The 21,375-nt window shown below is 40.3% G+C and overlaps 1 protein-coding gene across 13 annotated transcripts in view; it reads right to left on the reverse strand.

The window, feature by feature from the left end:
• The window catches only part of FNBP1 (formin binding protein 1), a 113,518-nt gene that overhangs the window by 90,222 nt on the left and 1,921 nt on the right, over positions 1-21,375 (reverse strand). For all 13 annotated transcript variants that reach the window (XR_013994490.1, XR_013994491.1, XR_013994492.1 and 10 more), the window contains exon 2: positions 774-890. Coding sequence is in view for 9 of the 13 variants with exons in the window: in XM_081067103.1 (XP_080923229.1) it covers positions 774-802 (29 nt within the window). In the remaining 4 variants the exon portion in view is untranslated. The remainder of the gene's footprint in view (positions 1-773; positions 891-21,375) is intronic.

Below are 21,375 nucleotides of genomic sequence, written 5' to 3' on the forward strand. Positions count from 1 at the left end.
CTCATTTATAGGGAAGTGCCATACTTTAGGAATTCTTCAAAGCATTATGCAAATGAAAGGGATTTTATTGTTCCAGGAGGTATTGGCAACTCAAGGTAATCTACATGGTCAATGTCACTGTCTATATTTTTTTGGCAGGGGAGTTCATGGCTTAATTCCAACATATCTTATTTTGTTATCAATATAAATTGAGATTTTTTTTTCCTTTTCTTTTTTTGCAATCACAGGTAAAGATTTGGTAATATTCATTTGAAACAGACCTCATCAATCCTGAGCTCCCTCCCAGTCGCTGAGTATCTAGGTCATGGATAATAATAAGAGCAGTTACCACATGTCAGGACCTTACGAGGGGCAGGCTCTGCTCCAAGCACTTGACGTATTTCACTTATTCCTCACAAGCACCCTATGAGGCCAACACTATTAATAGCCACTTCCTTCAGATGGGTAAAATGAGGCACAGAAAGGTTAAAGGACTTGCCCAAGGCCACACACTAACTGGAAGAGATGAGATCTGAACTCAGAGGCCACAGTTTACGTTAGAGTTCACTTCGTGCTGTATGTCCTATGGCTGTGGCCAAATAAATCATGTCGTGTGTCTACACGACAGTACCATACAGAATTGTTTCTGCCCTAAGAACCCTCTGTGCTCCCCCTAGTCACTCCTCCCGCCCTCCTAACCTCTGAGCATCAGCGTCTGCATACTTTCGCCTTTTCCAGAATGTCACATAGTTGGAATCACAGAGTGTGTGGCCTTTTCAGACTGGCTCTTTCACTTAGCAGTATGCATTTCAAGTTCCTCCATGTCTTTCTGTCACTTGACAGTGCATTTCTTGTTATTGCTGAATAATATCCCACTGTCTGGAAGGACCACAGTTTGGTTATCCATTCACCTACTAAAGGGCATCTCAGTTGTTTCTGAGTTTTGGCAATTATGAATAAAGCTGCTACGAACATTTGTAGGCAGGTCTACCCTGATACTTTACCTTCAAAAAGGATTTTTAAAAGTCTTGGGCTTGTTCTCTTTATTTCTTTATTGTAAAAAACAACACTGATAACAGAATAATTACAGCACTATTTAAAAAGCATGCTGACCCCCCCGAAAAGCCAGGATTTCCTCAAATGAAGAAATCTTTCTCTTGTATGGTTCTCTCAGCACCACCAGACATTTATAAGAATGCTAATGAGGAAAAAGGACATGGAGCCTTTAAGAATTATGAATAATTTAAGAATTATGAATACGAATTATGATCAATTGTAGGCATGCTGAGTAATTTTCTTTTTCAGGCAGTATTTGTAAAGATAGCATGGACCAGCAAGACAATATTCCCCTTTCCAGGGAAGCCTGCACGAACTCTCAGCACTTAACTGTCTCTCCTGTATGTAGTCTCATGCCATTTATGTGTCTTTTCTTTGCAGCATCGACCAGACCATAAATCCACCTTTATCTGGGTAATTATTTGATTAGAAGCTCAGTGAGGACAGACACCCTCTGTGCTCATCCTTGCATTTCCCAGGACAGAACAGAAAGAATGAATATCTTAGCAAAAGTACTATTTTAATAATAGCTAAAGAGCCAATGTTAGTGAGAAATTCCTTAAACTTAAAAGCATATTTCTATTTTTGAGAAAACTCATATAATATTGTATACATGGCTAATTAAAAATTATTGTAGGGGCCCGCCCGGTGGCTCAGGCGGTCGGAGCTCCGTGCTCCTAACTCCAAAGGCTGCCGATTCGATTCCCACATGGGCCAGTGGGCTCTCAACCACAAGGTTGCCAGTTCAACTCCTCCAGTCCCGCAAGGGATGGTGGGCTGTGCCCCCTGCAACTAACATTAAACACAGCACCTTGAGCTGAGCTGCCTCTGAGCTCCCGGATGGCTCAGTGGGTTGGTGTGTGGGCTCTCAACCACAAGGTTGCCACTTTGACTCCTCGACTCCCGCAAGAGATGGTGGGCTGCGTCCCCTGCAACTAGCAACGGCAACTGGACCTGGAGCTGAGCTGCGCCCTCCACAACTAAGACTGAAAGGACAACAACTTGGCTTAGAAAAAAAAAGTCCTGGAAGTACACACTGTTCCCCAATAAAGTCCTGTTCCCCTTCCCCAATAAAATCTTAAAAAAAAAAAAGGCATCAAAAAAAATTATTGTAGACAGAAAAGAGAAAGAATTGCTAAGGTTCACTACCATTATCACGATCTCAAAATTTGATTTTTAGACCAGGCATATAGCACATAGAGAATATCTGGATTATTTTAAAGGCACTCAAGAGTCCACTTTTACAGACAGTTACTTACCATTTACTAAAAAATTTGAATATATAGATAAAGAAGATACGATGGCTACACACACACACACACACACACACACACACAGGAATATTATTCAGCTATGAGAAAGAAGGAAATCTTGCCATTTGTGACAACTTGGATGGACCTTGAGGGCATTATGCTAAGTGAAATAAGTCAGACAGAGAAAGACAAACACTATATGATCTCACTTATACGTGGAATCTAAAAAAGCCAAACTCGGAGAAACAGAGAGTAGAATGGTGGTTACCAAGGGTAGGAGGGTTGGGGTGGGATGGGTAGATGTTGGTTAACTGGTACTTCCAGTTAAAAGACGAGTAAGTTCTGGGGATCTAATGTATAGCACGGTGACTATAGTTAATAATATTATATTATATACTTGGAAGTTGCCAAGAGAGATCGTAAATGTTCTCACCACCAGAAGGAAATGGTAATGAGGTGACATGATGGAGGTGATAGTTAACAATATTGTGATAATCATTTTGCCATATTTAAGGGTATCAAATCAACATGTTGTACACCTTAAACTATACAATATTATAAGTCAATTATATCTCTAAGCTAGGGTTGGGGGTTTGAGTATAATGTAGGTAAATTGTACTAGAATTTCTATAAATTCTGAAACTTCTGTCCCTGAAAACCTGAAGTGGGGACTTCATTTCAAGCAAGTAAAAATCATCTTTCATTAACTAGAAATAATAAAATAATACATCAAAAAGGACAATCCAATCGTTACATTTTTCCCTAGACAAAAGCCAACATAAACCAGCCAAATTGATTTTTTTGGATGAAACTGACAACCAGATCGCCCTGGTTTCATAAAAAGTCTTTGTGGGTTCACTAGGGATTTTGGATGAAAGATACATCCTTGTAGTGATTTACGAATATATTTCAGAATATCAATTTTGTAAATTGCTCTGATGTTTACAAAAATCAATGAGCAAAGCTCCAAAACAGATCATCATGACTGCTCCATCTGGAGTCCAAATCTGCCAGATAAATTCATATTTGGCAATAATTAACTGGAAAGAAATAAACAATTCCACCCCTGCTTGTTTGGTTGTTTGTTTTGGTTTTGGGAGTGATGGCTGGCCAGAAAGGAACCTCAGGTTTTTCAAGTGGTCAAATGTACAATGCTGATTATATCTATATAAACACTGGAGTATTTCCATTGGATCCCATGTGATTAAAAACAAAAAAAGTCTACAGAACTTGAAAGTAACCACCGCTATAAGCCCCCTTTAAAGCCTGTTCTGCCGATTTGCCTTTTAGGCAACAGAACGATGTTTTGATCACATTTCTCAATGTGAATATTAAGAGGGAAGTTCGGTTGGCTGTCAAAACCTTGGCATATAAAATAGCACCAACATGAGTGACTCTGCCTAGGAGACAATGTGACACATGTTCATTTTCACATCAGCAACATCCATGAACGTAAACTTTGTCATTTCATCAGGATTCTTTGGAATCCTGTGGCAGGCATTTATTTTTCCTTTTCTAAGTGTTGTCTATTTGAGACCAATGGCACGATGACGACTTTGAAACTGCTGTTTCTGTAACACAGACTACCTCACATCAACATAAAATCAAAGGTAACCTAGCTCAGTTGGTTAGAGCTCGGTGCTCTTAACCACAAGGTTGCCGGTTAGATCCCCACAGGGACCACTGTGAGCGGCGCCCTCCACAAACTAGACTAAAACAACTACTTGATTTGGAGCTGATGGGTCCTGGAAGAACACACTTAAAATAAATTTTAACAACTTAAAAAAAAAACAACCCAAAGGTAGTCAGAATTCAGTACCGCCACCAAAAGTTACCAACAGGAGCAGAGAATGTAACGTGCTAGGCCAACTCAGCGGAGATACAGCCCAGTTCCGACCTTACGTTGCTGGTACTCTGCTCTGAGGACTGTGACAGATTAGAAGGAGGCCAGCAGTCAAGAACTTTGAAAAGCTGCCATCTTCTCAAGTGGCAGCAAGCAGCTTTCAGCCCTCCATTCCCACGGCAGAAACAACAGAATATAACATGTGATGGGTCCCTGTAGTGAGATCGTGGGTGTCAGGGCACAATCATATTCAGTCCCCACGTCCTCTAGTACTGAGATCATTAAAATCACTATTAAGCATATATACATAGATTCCCAGCCCTAGTTCTTTGTGTGTGTTTTTAAGAAACCTCCAAAACAATGTGAAATTGCTGGCTATGGTTTTCAAAGTACTTCTGATATGAGATAACATAAACCTGGTCATTCAGAACAGATGGGCTTCTAGGTAATGAAAAATTATTATAGCAATTTCTAGAAATCTCACACCTATTAAACTTAAGGACAGCTATCAAGTCTTTTCTTATTCATTCCCCACGGCGGCCAGCTCAGTGCCTTGCATAATATAGGCCTGTGGAAGAGAGTTACAACACAGGTAAAATGAATGGTGTTTATAGTCGAGCTAACTATAGTGGCTTTAAAAAAGAACCAAATAGTTATTTTCAGCCACACTCTATAATTACAGTAAAAGGTGTAAAAAAAAGTCCTGCTTCACCACTCACTGTGGACTCCATCCTCTCCTACTTCAGCTCACTTTGGTCCCCCACATGCTCGGAGCACCACCAACCAACTGGACAGAAAGCCACTAAATAAATACTAGTGTTAGTAATTAGCATGCCAACTGATTTGGTAGAAAGTTCTCTGCAGAGACAACAATCCCCAATTAATTCTTTGAGTTTGGTTCAGTGTTAAGGGGTGCATTTTTAAATAGCACCTAATGCACCCTTAGAACCTGTTTTGCAACAAGAGTACTTAGACAATCATTAGGGAGACTTCAAGCAAAACACAGCACTCCTTAATGACTTGGGAGGAAATTTATAGAACCCTTCTGAAGAGTTAAAGATCAATTGTTTTATACAGCGTGTACAATGGCTTTTAACCGTCCAAAGACCAAGGAGCTTCCCAGATGAGTTCTTTGCCATGGTAGAGATAATAACTAAAATGCCCAGTACCAATCTTTTTAACCTTTTCCTTTTAAACCGAGGTGAAATTCACATAACATCAAACTGACATTTGGTGGCATTTAGTACATTTACCATGTTGTACAACCACCACTTCTATCTAATTCCAAAATATTTTCATCACCCTAAAGTATAAGGTAAAAACCTGTATTCCCCACTCCTCCCTCCCCCAGACTCTGGCAAACACCAATTGGTTTTCTGTCTCCATGGATTCGCTTATTCTGGATATTTTACATAAAATGGAATCACACAGTACGTGACCTTTTGTGTCTGGCTTCTCTTCACCAGGCTTAATGTTTTTGAGGTTCATCCAAGTTGTCTCATGTATCAGTACTTCATTCCTTTTCATGGTGTGAATAATATTCCACTGTGTGGGTAGGCCATGTTTTGTTCAAATCCACTCATCCATCAATGGACAGATGGATTGTTTCCACCTTTTGGCCACTGTGAATAGTGCTGCTGTGAACATTCCTGGAGAAGTATTTATCTGAACACCTATTTTTCAATTATTTTGGGTTTATCCTGAGGACTGGAACAGCTGAATCAGATGGTAATTCTATGTTTAACTGTTTAAGGATTTGTCACATGGTTTTCCATAGCATGAACCATTTTACATTTCTACCAACGATAAACAAGGGTTCCACTTGTCATTTTCCACTTTTTTGATTACAGTCATCCTGGTGGGTGTGAAATAGTATTTTATTGTGTCTTTGATTTGCATTTCCAGAACGACTACTGATGTTTAGCATTTTGTGCTTGCGGGCCATTGGTATACCTTCTTTGGAAAACCACTCTCCTTTTATTCCCCACTTCCATGACAATAAATGCAAATAATTTCAGTCTTTGCTATCACTTTCTTTAAAAAGGACCCGTCTTCACTTTTTGAATCTATGTTTGGAAGTCACATGAATTAGGTAAGAGCCTGCACTGGTTGTCAAAGGGCAAAATCCAAGACTGTTTCCAGTTTGGCAATTGTCTTGTTTATTGAACACCTGCTATGTATAATACAAGGTACTATTCTAGGTACTGGTGACACAGCACCAAACAAAACAAACGAAAAACCTTGTTCTCGTGGAATTTATTTCCCACGCAAAGTTTGATAAATACTAAATCTATTACCCTGGAAAAAGGACAGAGTAAAAATGGGTAACAAATACTTTAAAACATAGAACCTATAACTAGGCCATGTAGGGCTCTTGTGTACAGATATTAAATAATATTGAAGGACTATCTTACTTTTACAGCTAAAAGTACTGCTCAATATACTAATCAGGCATATTTTACATAATTACAACTAGGAAATGTACATATACTATGCGTTTAAAAAGCTTTGGGTCCAAAAGTGCAGAACAACTCATTTTAATATCCTCAAGAATAAAACTGTCAAACAGCAGCACTGTCCTTTTCCTACCAAGAATAAACCCAATTTTTACAAACAGAGCTACTATTGTATACTAAGTTATATGGTAGAGTTTATAAACCATTGTTTGCAAGAGACATTATATCTAAGTCTGATTGTTTGCTAACAAAACATTCTTGGAAATTAAGTTTAATCGAACTTCTCCTTTCCAAGTTATTTCTATGCCAATACCTAAGATGAAGTCATTTTGCATTAGACATTCAGCAAACTTACTTATTAAATTACAAATTCATATCCTGCATCCCTACCTGATAGAAAATAGAGGACATGCATAGTTTACACAAAAGAAATGGTTCTTAAACTTCGAAAAGACAAATGAAAATTGAAACAATACCGAAATGCCACTTTTCACCTGGTTATCAGACATCGAAACGTTTGACTACACGCTGTTGGGGAGAATGGAGACCACAGGGACGCAGGCATGTGGCCGGTGAGGGCACGACTGTAAGGCCTGCTTTGGAGGGTGTTTTTGCGACACCTATCTAAGCTCTTGGTACTTATTCTCCAAATATACTTACACATATACAAAATAACACATGTAAGTCTATTGATCAGGACCATTTTTAATAGGCAAATATACCGAAAACAACTTAAATGACCATAACAAATCCCAAAATGTCCGCAAAATAGAATTTTGTATAACCATTAATTGGGAATTAATAGTTACATTAAGAAGGAGGCAGCTAAGGAAAACAAACACGGAGATATCATAAATGATACAAGTAAGGTACCAAAAAGTGTGACTAGTATGCTAAACGTTTGTATGGGGTTGGGGACATTTATTTATCAACGCTAGATAACTCTCTGGAAGAATTCCCAAGAAACTAGTACCAGTGGCTGCTTCCAGGGAGGAAAAGGGGGTGACTGGGGACAGGCATACCATGCGCACGTGTAGCCAATTCAAAAACACATAAACAAGTGAGAAATAAATCATGCTTTGAAATCATGACTTTTCCCCAATTTGGCTTCTTTAACTGAATCTTCTTCTATTATAGCTGAACTCACAGAGCTCATTTAAGTGCATCACTGCATAAAATATATTACAGGAACAAAACTATCCACACGGGTAGGGCTGGTGGGAGGAGGGGAAGAGCCACGAAGGCCCCTGGGGCAAGAGCATCCTAGAAGAGAATAACGCCAGGACAAATCTATACAGAGCCCTGAGGTGGAAACAGGCTGGTGTGCATGAAGGATGAGAAGGCCCATGTGGCTAGGAGATAGTATGTAGGGGGGAGGCCAGCAAGATAAAGGCTTATCTAAAAATTTAGCCTTTGCTCTGAGATGGTAAGTCCTTAAGTTGGCACTCAGGTCTCAACCACTTCACATTAGGTAACCCAGGTTCCTACATGCTCTCCCTACAGGACCCCTCGGAGCTGCCCACATGACCCAAGGGATGGGCCATCTTTCTGACTTCCATGCATGTTAGCAAATCCTACGTTCCCTCTCATCTTTTTCTTTCCTCCTTCTCTTTCTTTACTTTTGCCTCATGTGATTGCCTCATTTCTAGGACTGGCCCACAATTCAAAGCCTACCAAGTAAATAGATAGTGTATAAAACAGTTTAATCTTTTAATCTTCCTTTGAGCTACTCTGGTCTCGGCTACACTGAAAAATCAGATGAGTATACTCTTCAGCTTGGCTGAAGTTTACAATCATGGAACAGCCAGCCCCCCACATTCTAAGCTTGTGATCTAGAGCTACTTATTTTTACTTACAACTATTACTTATTAGTTACTTAGTATTACTGACAAATATTGTTTGTTTTTAAACAGATATTTTTTACAGAGTACCACCTAACTAAACACTGCTGATGGAGACTTTCCTTTGCCTGTTTCTGCACCTGACTTTTAAAGTTTTCCTTACATTTTTACATAATCAAACGACAACTTATCGATCTGCCTGGAATTGTCAGAAACAGTCTTTACTGCTTCCAGCTTCTCTCGAGGGTTTTCTTCTCATTTAATGGGCTGTTCATTCCACTTTCTCAGACAATTGCTGGCATTTCATAATGCAGAGAAACTCAGGAAGTGAAGAAGAAAGCAGTCATCGTCCCGCGTTCTATTTCCGTCAGGTGGCTGAATATTTTTTGACCTAGAAATGAAGCACTTGACTGCCTCTAGTTTTGCTGGAGTGATATGATTTACCTACCTTACTTGTTGAACTACCAGAGTGACAAAATCAGTTAAACAACAAGCCTGTCAGGTTTCTCAGCCAGAAGATTTTGTCCTGTGGAGTCACACCCGAGACACTCAATCCATGGACAGAGAACCTGACAGCTCCAGGAAGGTGCCGCATGGGTCTACTTCTGTACCGCTGCTTGAATTGCTGTCCCTTTACAAACTGCTCTTCACAGGATTAGCATCTCTTTGAGCTACCGTGTGGGAACTATACATAAAATGTCTAAATAGACTCTCTAGCCTTGGAAGTAGCTGCTCCACAAGAATTGACGTATTCTCCATTTATTATGAATCAGTAATCCTAGGACAACCATATAAGTGTCAGTTGATCCCGGAACTCAGATTACCCTCGAACACTTGAGTTGAAGGGAGCTGAGGTCATGCAGTCTAGTTAGTTTACACCCAATTCATCGATCATTTCTACAACGCCCCTAACAACGGAGTGCTCATTTGGTTCCTTCTCAAGATGGAATTCAAGACACGAACAAAATATCATCACAACCAGCCACGTGTGAAGGTACATAGTGATACCCACTGCTTAGATGGCTTATTGTGTCAGACACTTATTGCTCTGAGTATTCATTAACTCATTTAATATTCTCAATAATCCCGTGAAGTAGGCACTATTATTATCCCCATTTGACAGGTGAAGGAACTGAGGTTAGAAGACTTGCCCAACATCATTCAGCTGGTTAGTATCAGGCTACAAACCAAGCTCTTGAACAATATGGCTAAATTGTAGAAATGTTCTAAGAATAAAATAAAAGAATTTAAAAATAAGGAGCCCCTGGAGACTATCCAGCCCAAGGGCTCCACTCCCCGAGTGAAGACACAGTGAGTAGCAGAGACAACAGGTTCCATACGCTCAGCGTTCACCTGGCAGACCCACCGCCTCCAGAATATGGATTGTATTTCACAACTAAAGCTACAGGAAAGTTTTGGTATTTCTCAAACAACACTTCTGAAGTGGATCAGCTTGGCTTACATTTCAAAGAAGAGGAGATAAATTTTAGGGAGAAAAACTGGCCCAACCATTTCTTCCAAAAGGCAATTGCAATGAAACGTCCTCTTCTGTGGGTTGATGGCTATGACAATAACATAAAAACTCTTGAGATTTTATAAAGAATGATGCAGAATCATCATATTCAACGTGTACAATCTTGGACAAAAACCTTAGAACAAACTTAGTCTCATGGTTTCTTTTTTCCTATAATAAGTCTTCATGTCAGGGCTTCTCAGTGTTTTATCCATCATCTTCAGAGAAAATAAGTATAAAAACTTCTTGAATGTTTCTCAACTTTCCAATTTCATCTTCTAAGGGATTTCTTCAGAGAAAGTGATCTAATTTTATTTTTAGACTAGACTAAAAGGATGCAGGGTAGCACCAGGCTTAAATAACTAAACAAGGGTAGCGTTATTACTATCTCCTATCACATCCATGGATAGTGTCCCAGTTATTACGTACTGTATAACCAATCACTCCCAAAGCTCACAGGGAAAGAACCATTTTATTGTGGGTCAGCAATTTGACAGGGACAACTTGTCTCTGTTCCTCTATGGCTGGGGCCCCAACTGGAAAGGCCTGAAGGCTGGGGTGACTGCTGGCAGCTAGAATCATCTGGAAGCCTTTCACTCGTATGGCTGGCAGCTAATTATGACTGTTAGCCAAGACGTCAGTCGGACTGTCAGCTGGAATCTCTACAGCAGGCTTCTCCATATGGTTTCTCCATGTGGGTTGGTTGGCCTTCCTAACAATATGGCACTGGGTTCTAAGAGCAAGCATCGCCAAAGAGCAAGGCGAAAGTGTACGCCATCTACTATCCTGCCTCGGAACACATAGGCAGTCACTTTCACCGTATTCTGTCGGACAAAGTGTCCCAGAGATCTGCTTTGGTTCAAGGGGAAGAGACATCAGCCCTCTCCTCTCTGTCAATGGGAGGAGTCTCAAGGTCACATTTAAAGACCACATGGAATGGGACAAATTGTTGAGGCCATATTTGCAAAATAGTATCTGTCCCACATGTGAAGCTGTTTCCCCCCACATCTGATCTGATAGGTGATCTAGTATTACCAACTTTAAGCTATCTCTGAGAAGAATAAGGAGGAAATGAAATAATATCGGGTACAACAGAGATCTCAGTCAACAAGGTGTGACTTAAACAACTCTAAACATTCTCTGCTCATCTCCAAACATCAGAACAAGCATACAGGAAGCTTTCAAAGAAGCAGAGTAGAAACTATTAGACGTTCTGCAAAACCTATTAAAATCATGCATGTGTGACATTAATTTGTGATTATTACCAAAAACCAAATACCCATCAGTGGCCCACTTGTTTCCATCTTTTCCATCTACGAACTGGTACATTGATTTTACTTCTAAGCATATCAAAGCTTCAAGATCTGTTTATTACGCTCTTTGAACAATTTACAAAACCAATCACCTCTTAATAGTCTACACCCGTCCCAACCTGAAACAAGTCTCCCATAATGATTCTCAGTAAGGTCAACAGCTCAGCAAATAGCACAGCCGCTGTCCAAAAGGGCAACAGTGCTTGGAAAAATATCAACATGCCAAAAGTGTAGACGTTTACCATTTTAATTCTAGCTTTTCTGATTACCCACACTTATATTGGGCAATCAGACCCAAACAGACCCAAACAGCCTGAACCTGGTCCCAGAGCTCCAGGTGCATGTACTCAACTATCTACTAGATATCTAATCGGCACCTTGCAAAATAAAAATGCCCAGCACTACATGTCTCTCTCTTCATCAACCCTAACCCTTCAGTTCTCAGTCTCTTACACCCTTATTTTTCTCCATAGCATTTATCATGATCACATATGTTATAGAGAGAGAAATTACACAGAAGGGCAACCTTTTTCTACTGTTTGGTTCACTGTCATCTTCCCTTTGCTAGAACAATGCCTGGCATATAGCAGTGGATCAATCATATTTGTGTAGTGAATTAACAGTGACTTATCTGGGTACCTGAGTAAATCACGACTAGAGAAACACAGGATGCCTGTAAATGGCTGACTGCGTAAGGAAGTAGCTCCAAAATTACGCTGGATTTTAAATTTGTGATAAAGAATGAAAATGAGCATAAACTGAGACTGCACGAGAAGGAACCCAAGTGTTAAATAGTGCTACCTAAGCCACATCAGAGTTACCTCGGAGAGGTAACTTACAGACTGTCAGACTTGCCAGTTTGGGAAATGCTGGAAAGTGAGATGACGAAGACCCACCATCCAATCTGGGTACCTGAATATAATCTCAGGGATGCAAGACCGAACAGAGATAGAATTTAAAAGGTCTAAACATAACTAGTTACCTGACAGTCTATCTAAAGAAAGAACCGGTGAACAGAAAAGGAATTCTCTACATAGCACCTACAAACTAGACTCTAGTCTATCCTTAACATAGATCTGTCCTTCTGGAAAAGACAGATGCCTTAGGCTTCCATAGCTTGGTGTCACAAGCCATTACATTCATCCAAATCCATTTGATTTTATGCTCTCCAAGGAACTTTGCATAAAATTTAGCTTTCTGCATAGATTAGCCTGCAGGGAGAAAAGGTGCAGATTGGCAAACAGGATTAGCTAGTGTCCTTATGAGCATACTGCTCATTATAAATTTCAGATTTGCCTTCTGGTTTGTTCATCCATCTTGGGAATTTGGTTAGTGTGAATCACCTCCAGGCAGACTGAAAATACCAAGTCTCTTAGCTTCAGAAAGCCGAGGTGGAGACTTGGACAAACTTATCACAAGTCTGCCTCCTGAGCAGAAGTGAAGAGAGGGCAAGAAAGAAGTGACTGTCGGTTCTGGTTTTGTGCCCAACTGGTGAAAAGAACAAAAAGGACCTGAAGCTGACATACTGCTTAACCCACAAGCCAAAACAATGACTCGGCCTCACCCTCCCAATCGTCACCACTCAAAATGTCCACTGCAACGTCTTCTTTCGGCATCCAAGGCTCCCTAGCTATTGACTTCAACCTAATTCCACCCATGTAAACATGTTGGGGGATGCGCTCTCCTCCAACCCACAAGGTTAATCCAACCAACCAAGCTTGCAGCTGCAGTAAGGAGACCCAGAAACTGACCCGTAACTACATGCTTTCGGCAGTTCATGTCCTCAAGGGGATGACATGGTTCCCGCATGGTTTTCAGCTCGTCTCTCTTTCCAGGCTCCTCTTGACAGGCTCTGCTCATTCTTGAGCTCTGTATCTTATACTTATGGGCCTTCAGACATGGCATCTCCTCCCTCTTCCTGGACGTCTCTGTCAGGTCAGCCCCCAACCTGACCATCCCCACTCACCTGCATAAAGTCCTAGTTCTCCAGGACTCCACATAAATGCCACGTAAGCCAACTGAGTCCGTCCGTGTTTCCATGTAGTTACCCTCCTCAGCCCTTGTCACACTGTACTGACTGTAAGTTCTTATCCACCCATGTGCCCCCTACGGGACTGTAAAGAACCATGTCTTGGCACGAGTAGATGTCCCCAAACAGATACAGTGGGCAAAATAGAGAGGTGTCAGTTAGACTCATCATGTCTGTGTCTCTTGTCTGATAGAATTTTTATAATTTCATTTGTTTTCTTTTATATACTAAAGTCATAATTATTTGCCACCTACATCATCAATCCTCTTGCCAAATCGGTAATGACAATTAAGAATTAAATCTATCCCAGGATGACAGGGATACTTTTCATGTACACCTGAGTATCTTTTGAAAACTGAACAATACAAATAGATAATCTATTTTTAAGGATGAGTAAAATTTAAATTTAATGTCATGGTGAAAAATACACTTTACATATACATACACACTCATGAAATCCATATTTCTTTGCCCAAACACAGTTCCATTTATATCTGTCCTAATGCAATTATTTTTAAACTCCTTAGTTTTCTTTGCTAAGAAGAAATCAATCTTAACTAAGCTGATACATGGAGGAATTCATTAGATGTCTCAAGCAGCAAATATCCAGCTTTCAGGGGAAATAACGGTGACTTCACTATAACTTGTTAAAAAAGTGGTAATAACAGCCAAAGAGCACTATTTCTCCCTGAGGGATATCATTAAAATTATATTTTATGTAAACCCAGGTATACTGCTAAAAATTGGCATGGTTAGTGTTTTGTAGTGCATTTTATATTTAAAAAAAAAATCTCCTAAAATCCAGAGTTCTTTTCAAAGCAATGATTTCCAGGCATTGTCCTACGATTGGGTTATTTTATTGTTAACATGTAAACAGAATGTTAAATCAAAGGACAAATACTTCACTGTGGAAACCAGAAGGTCAGGACAGTGAACTGCTCATTTTTCAGAAGTCCTGCTTGCAGCAGGAGACTTCTGCAATTTTTCCCCAGGAAACAGGCTTCTTTTCCCTTTAGTCCTCTCGTGACTGTACTAATTTGTATTTACCGATCACCTCATCAGATGATCTCAAAGCACTTTACAAACACGCTCGTCTTTCTGCCCCTGGTAGAGAGGAAGGTGAGCACCACGTACCCCTTTATAGGTCAGCACAACAAGGAACAGAGGTGTGCAGGCTTGCCCGACACTAATAAATGTTAGATTAGGCAAGCAGTGCAGCCAGGCTGAGCCCTTCCCGCTGGCTCACTCTTACCCATGCTATTTCCCCCAAAAATCTGTCTGGTATTTTCATGCATTGTAGGAACCCACTCTCAGTTTTGGTTGTGCAAACAGAAGTGCAAGGGGCCATAGCTTCCTTTCTTTTCCCATGGATAGGAGGGGAAATGTTTGGTTTCATGTTCCTTATGAACCAAAACTTAGAAAGCCCTGCATGGGACAGCAAGAGCACCCCCAAAGTGGTCCATACCTATTATCTTTTTTCTCAATTTAATTAAAAATACTTTTTACCAAGACACATTTTTGTTAGATGCAAAATCAAAAATGTGATACTACTCTTACCATTTAACACCCATACAAATTAATTCCTTTACATTGGAAAAGAAGGACTTTGGATTTAAAAGAATGGGGGGATCGCTAGATACACATGAATACCTGCTAAAATACAAGCTTCATTCATAACAGCTTCTGCCGGGCCCACACCATGAGTCATGGACTCTCATTGACTCTCAGGATGAGGAACATCAAAGTTTTGGAGAGCAAAACCTGGATCAGTGATAGGGGCAATATGAGTGAGCGATGCGGAGAAAAGGCATTGCGAGCTACTACCTAATACAGAAGATGCCGTTTTTAAACTACATTGGTTTAGTTAGTGTCAGGAAAAAGACACGGCATTTGAATTCTAACACTAGCACCCATTGTTTGGGTGAGTCAGGTGAGTAATGCCACCTCTCTGAGACTCACCTATAAAATGGAGATAACGATTGAACTCACAGGGCCATTGTTAGGTTAGGAAAGGATGCATTTAAATCCCCCAGGAAAGGTGTATCCGGCACTTAACAAATTGGTTTTCTTCCGTTTTCATAGTTTAAAAGATGGGGGGGGGGGGAGGATTTTGATTCTGTGTATGATTCCTCAGGAAAGCAGGGTAGCAGAGTTGCGTTATAGCGTGAGGCAGAGAAGACAGCAGGCTCTAAAAAAACCACATGGGAGCATACAGATGAAACAAGAATGCGGAAATATTGATGGTCTGGAAGCTGGGAGATGAGGACATAGCGGCTCCTAATATTATTTTCTCTAAGTATGTTGGGAAATTTTCTATGACAAAAGTTGAGGGGCCGGCCCGGTAGCTCAGGCGGTTGGAGCTCCATGCTCCTAACTCCGAAGGCTGCCGGTTCAATTCCCACATGGGCCAGTGGGCTCTCAACCACAAGGTTGTCAGTTCAATTCCTTGAGTCCCGCAAGGGATGGTGGGCAGCACCCCCTGCAACTAAGATTGAACACGGCACCATGAGCTGAGCTGCCACTGAGCTCCCGGATGGCTCAGTTGGTTGGAGCGCATCCTCTCAACCACAAGGTTGCCGGTTCGACTCCCGCAAGGGATGGTGGGCTGTGCCCCCTGCAACTAGCAATGGCAACTGGACCTGGAGCTGAGCTGCGCCCTCTACAACTAAGATTCAAAGGACAACAACTTGACTTGGAAAAAAGTCCTGGAAGTACACACTGTTCCCCAATAAAGTCCTGTTCCCTTTCCCCAATAAAAAATAAAAAATCTTAAAAAGAAAAGTAATTAAAAAAATGTCAAAGGTATTCACACAAGATTTATAAAAATTTAATTATGTGCTATTTGTAAACATCACCCTTCAAAAAAAAAGTTGAAACAATAATAATTTTTGAAGGTATTAACTTGAAACAAAAAAGATGAGGTGTGTTCTAGAGTCCCAAAAACCTGGGACTGAATCTCTACTTTCTACTCTGTGAACTTGTGCCAGTTATTTTACCCTTCTGAATTTCCATTTCCTCTCTTACAAAAGGGGTAATAACAGTGTGGCCAGTGCATAGATGTGCCACTCAGATCCTCCGTCCACAAAGGACTCGCTGCCCAGTTACAAGGAGTGTGATTGGCAGACAGCCTCCTTTAGGGTCTGCCTCATCTTTTGAGCCAAGGTCATGGTCTTCTTGTAGCAAACCCCAACCAACTACTGAGCAAGATGGTAGCCAAGGTCACACTGTCCTCGGCCAACGAATGAGCAAGGTAGTGGTACAAGGGCCAGGCCATTTCTGTCCAAGGTGAGATTCCTTGAATGGGTAATCTTTGCTCTAGAGCTCCTCATTGGCCTAGTGGAGACTTTGTCAGGCTGCGTCGTAGTCTGATGGCTCCCTCCATCCAATCTCACTTGTTCCCTTTCCCATTCGCAGGTGTTACTTCCAATAAAACTTAGCACTCCTAACTCCATCTAAAAATCTTCTCTCATGCTGGCACTGAATGGTACTTACCTCACTGGATTCTTGTGAAGCATAAATGAAATGATGGATGGAAAAACTCTGCACAGCACCTGGGACACGACACGCTCTCAATGGGCAATGTTGATAACAATTATTCAATAGTGTTTAAAGCCACAGGGCATGGTGCATGTGAAAATATTACAAGAACTTTAGCGCTTATGTAATTATAAGCTATTTCTATTTTTACAACCCATAAAGAGAGTAGAGAAGGACAAGACAAGAGAGGAAACTGCAGTTGTTCAACTGTATACACTAAAACCACAGATATTAGTCTAAGAACTAATTCTTATTAAACAAACAACCAAACACCTCATTCTAATTACTAGAATGGCATTCTCTCAATTTAAAAGAAAACCACAGTATAGCTAATGTGATACTATAGTTTAAATGTTAACAAGTATCACGTCTTCTACAACAAGACACATCTTTTTTTGGTGGTGGTGGTGGTTTGAACTGTTCTAAGCATTGAACAATTGAAGCTGTTAGGTTCACATAAATTTAGCATAGAATTTACAAAAGTCGGTCCCAATTAGAAGACCATAATGAATCAATACTAAAAACTTGTAGACTCTCAATTAACTCTCTACTATACATATTTGGTCCTTCATAATTTTTAACATTTTAACTAGACACATCACCAGGCTCAAGCTAGTATGAGCGTACATTTCTAAAACAGGAAGCAAATATTTCGTTGTAAGCACTAATTCCAGAAGATTTCACACCCCCATTCTAAAATCGAATTAAATTAATTTTTCAGGGCATGCAAACATTTTTGGTAGTTTGCAATTTTTAAGAGTCAAAATAAAGCCTTATTTTTAAATGTGGGTGGTGTTGGTGAAACAAGTATGAGTAATACTTGCAGGAAACACAATATTAGCTTTAGTTAGGAAGTGGGTGATACTTGAATCGTCCTTCAAAGAAGCACTTTTCATGTCACACGAATGTAAAGCAAGAGTTATAATGTGGTCACCCCATGAACGCACTCTTACAAAACTCCCTATGGTGCTTGAAATCCAGGTTTAGCTTCCAAAACTTCAGTTTCCACAGATGTTCAGGATTACATCTAGTAACATATGAAATGAAGGCAACAGGCTGACGTGTAAGTATCTACCACAAAATTGCCAGACCTCCCAGGTTTTGTTTCATATTTACTAACCAGAAAAGACTGTGCAAAGCCTATCCTGATGAGGAGGTAGGAATGGCACAATTAAATCTGATTTAGCCTCCCTTCTGAGGCCATTCTGCTCTACAATCACCATAGTTCCAGGAGTGATGTCGCCTGTTGTCTCCGGTTGGTTGGTCTGGCTGTGCTTATTCCACACAGAAATCTCTGAAGGGTTAAGAACAAAGAGCAGTAGAAGCTATGAACTGTTGTTAGGACTACACTCCATTTAGTATTCTGCAGTAAGAAGAGGTAGTAAGAGGTAATTCTCTGAAACCTGGAACTGTTCATACTCAATTACTTCAAGATTAAAAAAGAATCAGTATTGCCTTGTTTAAAATTTCAACGCACTATAAAGTGTTCTTATATAAACACACACACATATCAGGCATAAACAGCATGAATAACAGAGAAGAAATAAATCTTCAAGCCCTATTTTCAAGGTGAAAAAGGTGCCTAGTCCGTGCGTATTTGTGGGCAAGGAGCCCTTGGGAAACCTCAGTACCTTTCGCTCAATTTTGCTGTGAAACTAAAAAAGCTCTGAAAAATAAAGTCTATTAGAGAAAAAGGTGCTTAGAATTATAAAAAAAAAAAAATGTTTACAACTGCCCAAATGCAGAAAGGTCTTAAAATTATTCTCCCATTACTTTAAAACAGCAAATGTTAAAACAAAAGGGGCAAAAAAGGATTCCTTTGTTTACTCAGTAAATATTTCTCAAACTGCTACTATGAGTCAGGCATTGTTCCCTGTACAGTTGGGAGATAACTCTTTCACTGCTGCCTCTTAAAAATGCACGCCACAATCAACGGTGCCCGAGTCACACTGTTGATTGCACACTGCATGCCTGGCACAGGTTAAAAACAATTACATACAGTCAACACAGGTGGCTTCTGCTTGTGTTGACCGATATATATTATTCAGGTCTCACCATTCACTTTCTTGCTTTTGGTATTTATGGACGCCTCCATTTCTTATTAGCACCAAAGTAAAGAAAGAAAGATGGCAGAGAGGGCAGTAGGAGACAAAAGTAGATTCTGTCACTGAACAGTTTAGTAGCTGCAAATGGTAAAATAATTATGAGGAAAGGTAAAATTTCCAATGGATTTATTCACACTTCCCATTAATGATCAAGCTCACAAAAAGTTGAACTGACACTTCAGTAACTTGTCATTTCTTTCTAAATAAGTAGGTAAGAAAAAACATTCCCATGTAAGAAACTCTTGCTTCGCCATTTCTCCAAGGACCAGTCACAATTTCAATAAGCCAGTGTAACCCATTTACCCTGTCATTATTACCTTTTTAACAAAGTCTTGAGTAAATTCATTTGGTTCATCTCACAAAGAACCTTAAATCACTCTCTTGACTTTGATGCTTCAGGCTAGCGTTAAGACCTACATTGTCTTCACTGAAATAAGTAGATCTCCTTCAATGTATATCATGTGACTTAGCTTTAGCTCAGTGGCTTGCACATAATAGCTGTTCAATAAAAATTTTAAAAATGAATTAAAGGGCGGGGCCGGCCTGGTGGCTCAGGCGGTTGGAGCTCCATGCTCCTAACTCCAAAGGCTGCCGGTTCGATTCCCACATGGGCCAGTGGGCTCTCAACCACAAGGTTGCCAGTTCAACTCCTCGAGTCCTGCAAGGGATGGTGGGCAGCGCCCCCTGCAACTAAGATTGAACACGGCACCTTGAGCTGAGCTGCCTCCCGGATGGCTCAGTTGGTTGGAGAGCATCCTCTCAACCAGAAGGTTGCCGGTTCAATTCCCATTGTGGGCTGTGCCCCCTGCAACTAGTAACGGCAACTGGACCTGAAGCTGAGCTGCGCTGCACCCTCCACAACTAAGACAAAGGACAACAACTTGAAGCTGAACGGCACTCTCCACAACAAGATTGAAAGGACAAATAACTTGACTTGGAAAAAAAGTCCTGGAAGTACACACTATTCCCCAATAAAGTCCTGTTCCCCTTCCCCATTAAAAAATCTTTAAAAAGAAATGGATTAAAGGGCAATGTTATAGAGTTGAAACAATTTTATTATAACCTAATCACTTTAAAACAGCCATTTACAGTTTGTTATGACCTTCTGATACAAAATAGGAAGCGCCAATTTAAATACAAACTAATCCACTGAAGTTACTACAAATTATGGGGTTTGAGTCCATTTTTATAGTTGTATAATTTCCTGACTTTGCATGATTTCTAAAAATTTCCTAGAATATGAAAGTTTACTCCCATGCAGGTATTTAAAAAAAAGACGAGGAGGAGGAGAAAGGTTTTACTCTCTCTGCAAAGCAAGATGTGGCTTAAGAGTAAGCCTTTAATGTACAGTGCACATTAGAAACTCGTAATGTTTAAAAACCTATATGGACTTTGACTAAAGTGCTAAAATGTGTGTCCATCTGATGGTATTTGTGAAGGTCCAGAAAGACTGCAACCACCTGTTACCAATAACTCACGGCCACCAAACCAGAGCTCCGTCTCTCTCCATCCAGAAGTGTAATTCTGCCAAGTTAGGCTGGAGCACCCCATCATTATCTCATTACACATGTGCATGGTCCCAAAGCCACCATTCAAGGAAAACCCTCAATCATTGCCGTATGCTGGGCTGTACCACACTGCCCAACGCACCACACATGGCTGAGTCTCTCACCACTGGAGAACTGGAGTTTATTTTTCAGAACCCTTCATGATTCCAATTTTTTTTAAAAAAAACCTCAAATACTAATAAAATAAGGCAACTGAAAGTTTTGAAAGTTTTGCTGCCCTCATACTTCTTGGTATTTCACCTTAAAACTCAGACTTCACACTTCTTTTATTAAATAAATAATGTGTTCATTCCTTCCCCTCCATTAAACTATAAGCCACTAACGGGCAAAGGCTGATACTCAGTGAACTGCTTTTTAAAAAAAAAAAACAAAAAAACAAACAACAAAAAACACTTCACTGTCATATATCTGTACATATGCAACTGCTAACTGACTCGTGCTTCCTCATAAACTTACCAAGTGAAAAAATATTTCAAGCAGTTTATACACCTTCTCCCTTAAAAATCTTTTCCAGTTATTTTTATTATAGAAAATTTCAAGCATACAGTAGAAAGCAGTGTCCAGAGCCCTCCTGCACCCACCACCCAGCTTCAACAATGACTCACTTGTGACGGCTTATTTCATCAAGTACCCACCCCAAAATCTTTTGAAGCAAATCCAAAACTTTATACCGTTCCTATATATATTTCAGTTCCCATTTATTTTCCACAACTCCTGTCTTTGCTTTTCCTCCTACCCCTCTACCCCCAGAAAGAAGTGCACAGAATAATGCAGGCAATTGAACCTAGGTTATCCCTTCTCATAGCCACCTCCCCTCTTCCGGACCACCTTCTGGAACATTCACCCATATCACTATGACATGCCCACCAGTGTGTTCAGTGC

Source organism: Rhinolophus hipposideros (assembly GCF_964194185.1).
Source record: "Rhinolophus hipposideros genome assembly, chromosome: 11".
NCBI classification, from domain to species: domain Eukaryota; kingdom Metazoa; phylum Chordata; class Mammalia; order Chiroptera; family Rhinolophidae; genus Rhinolophus; species Rhinolophus hipposideros.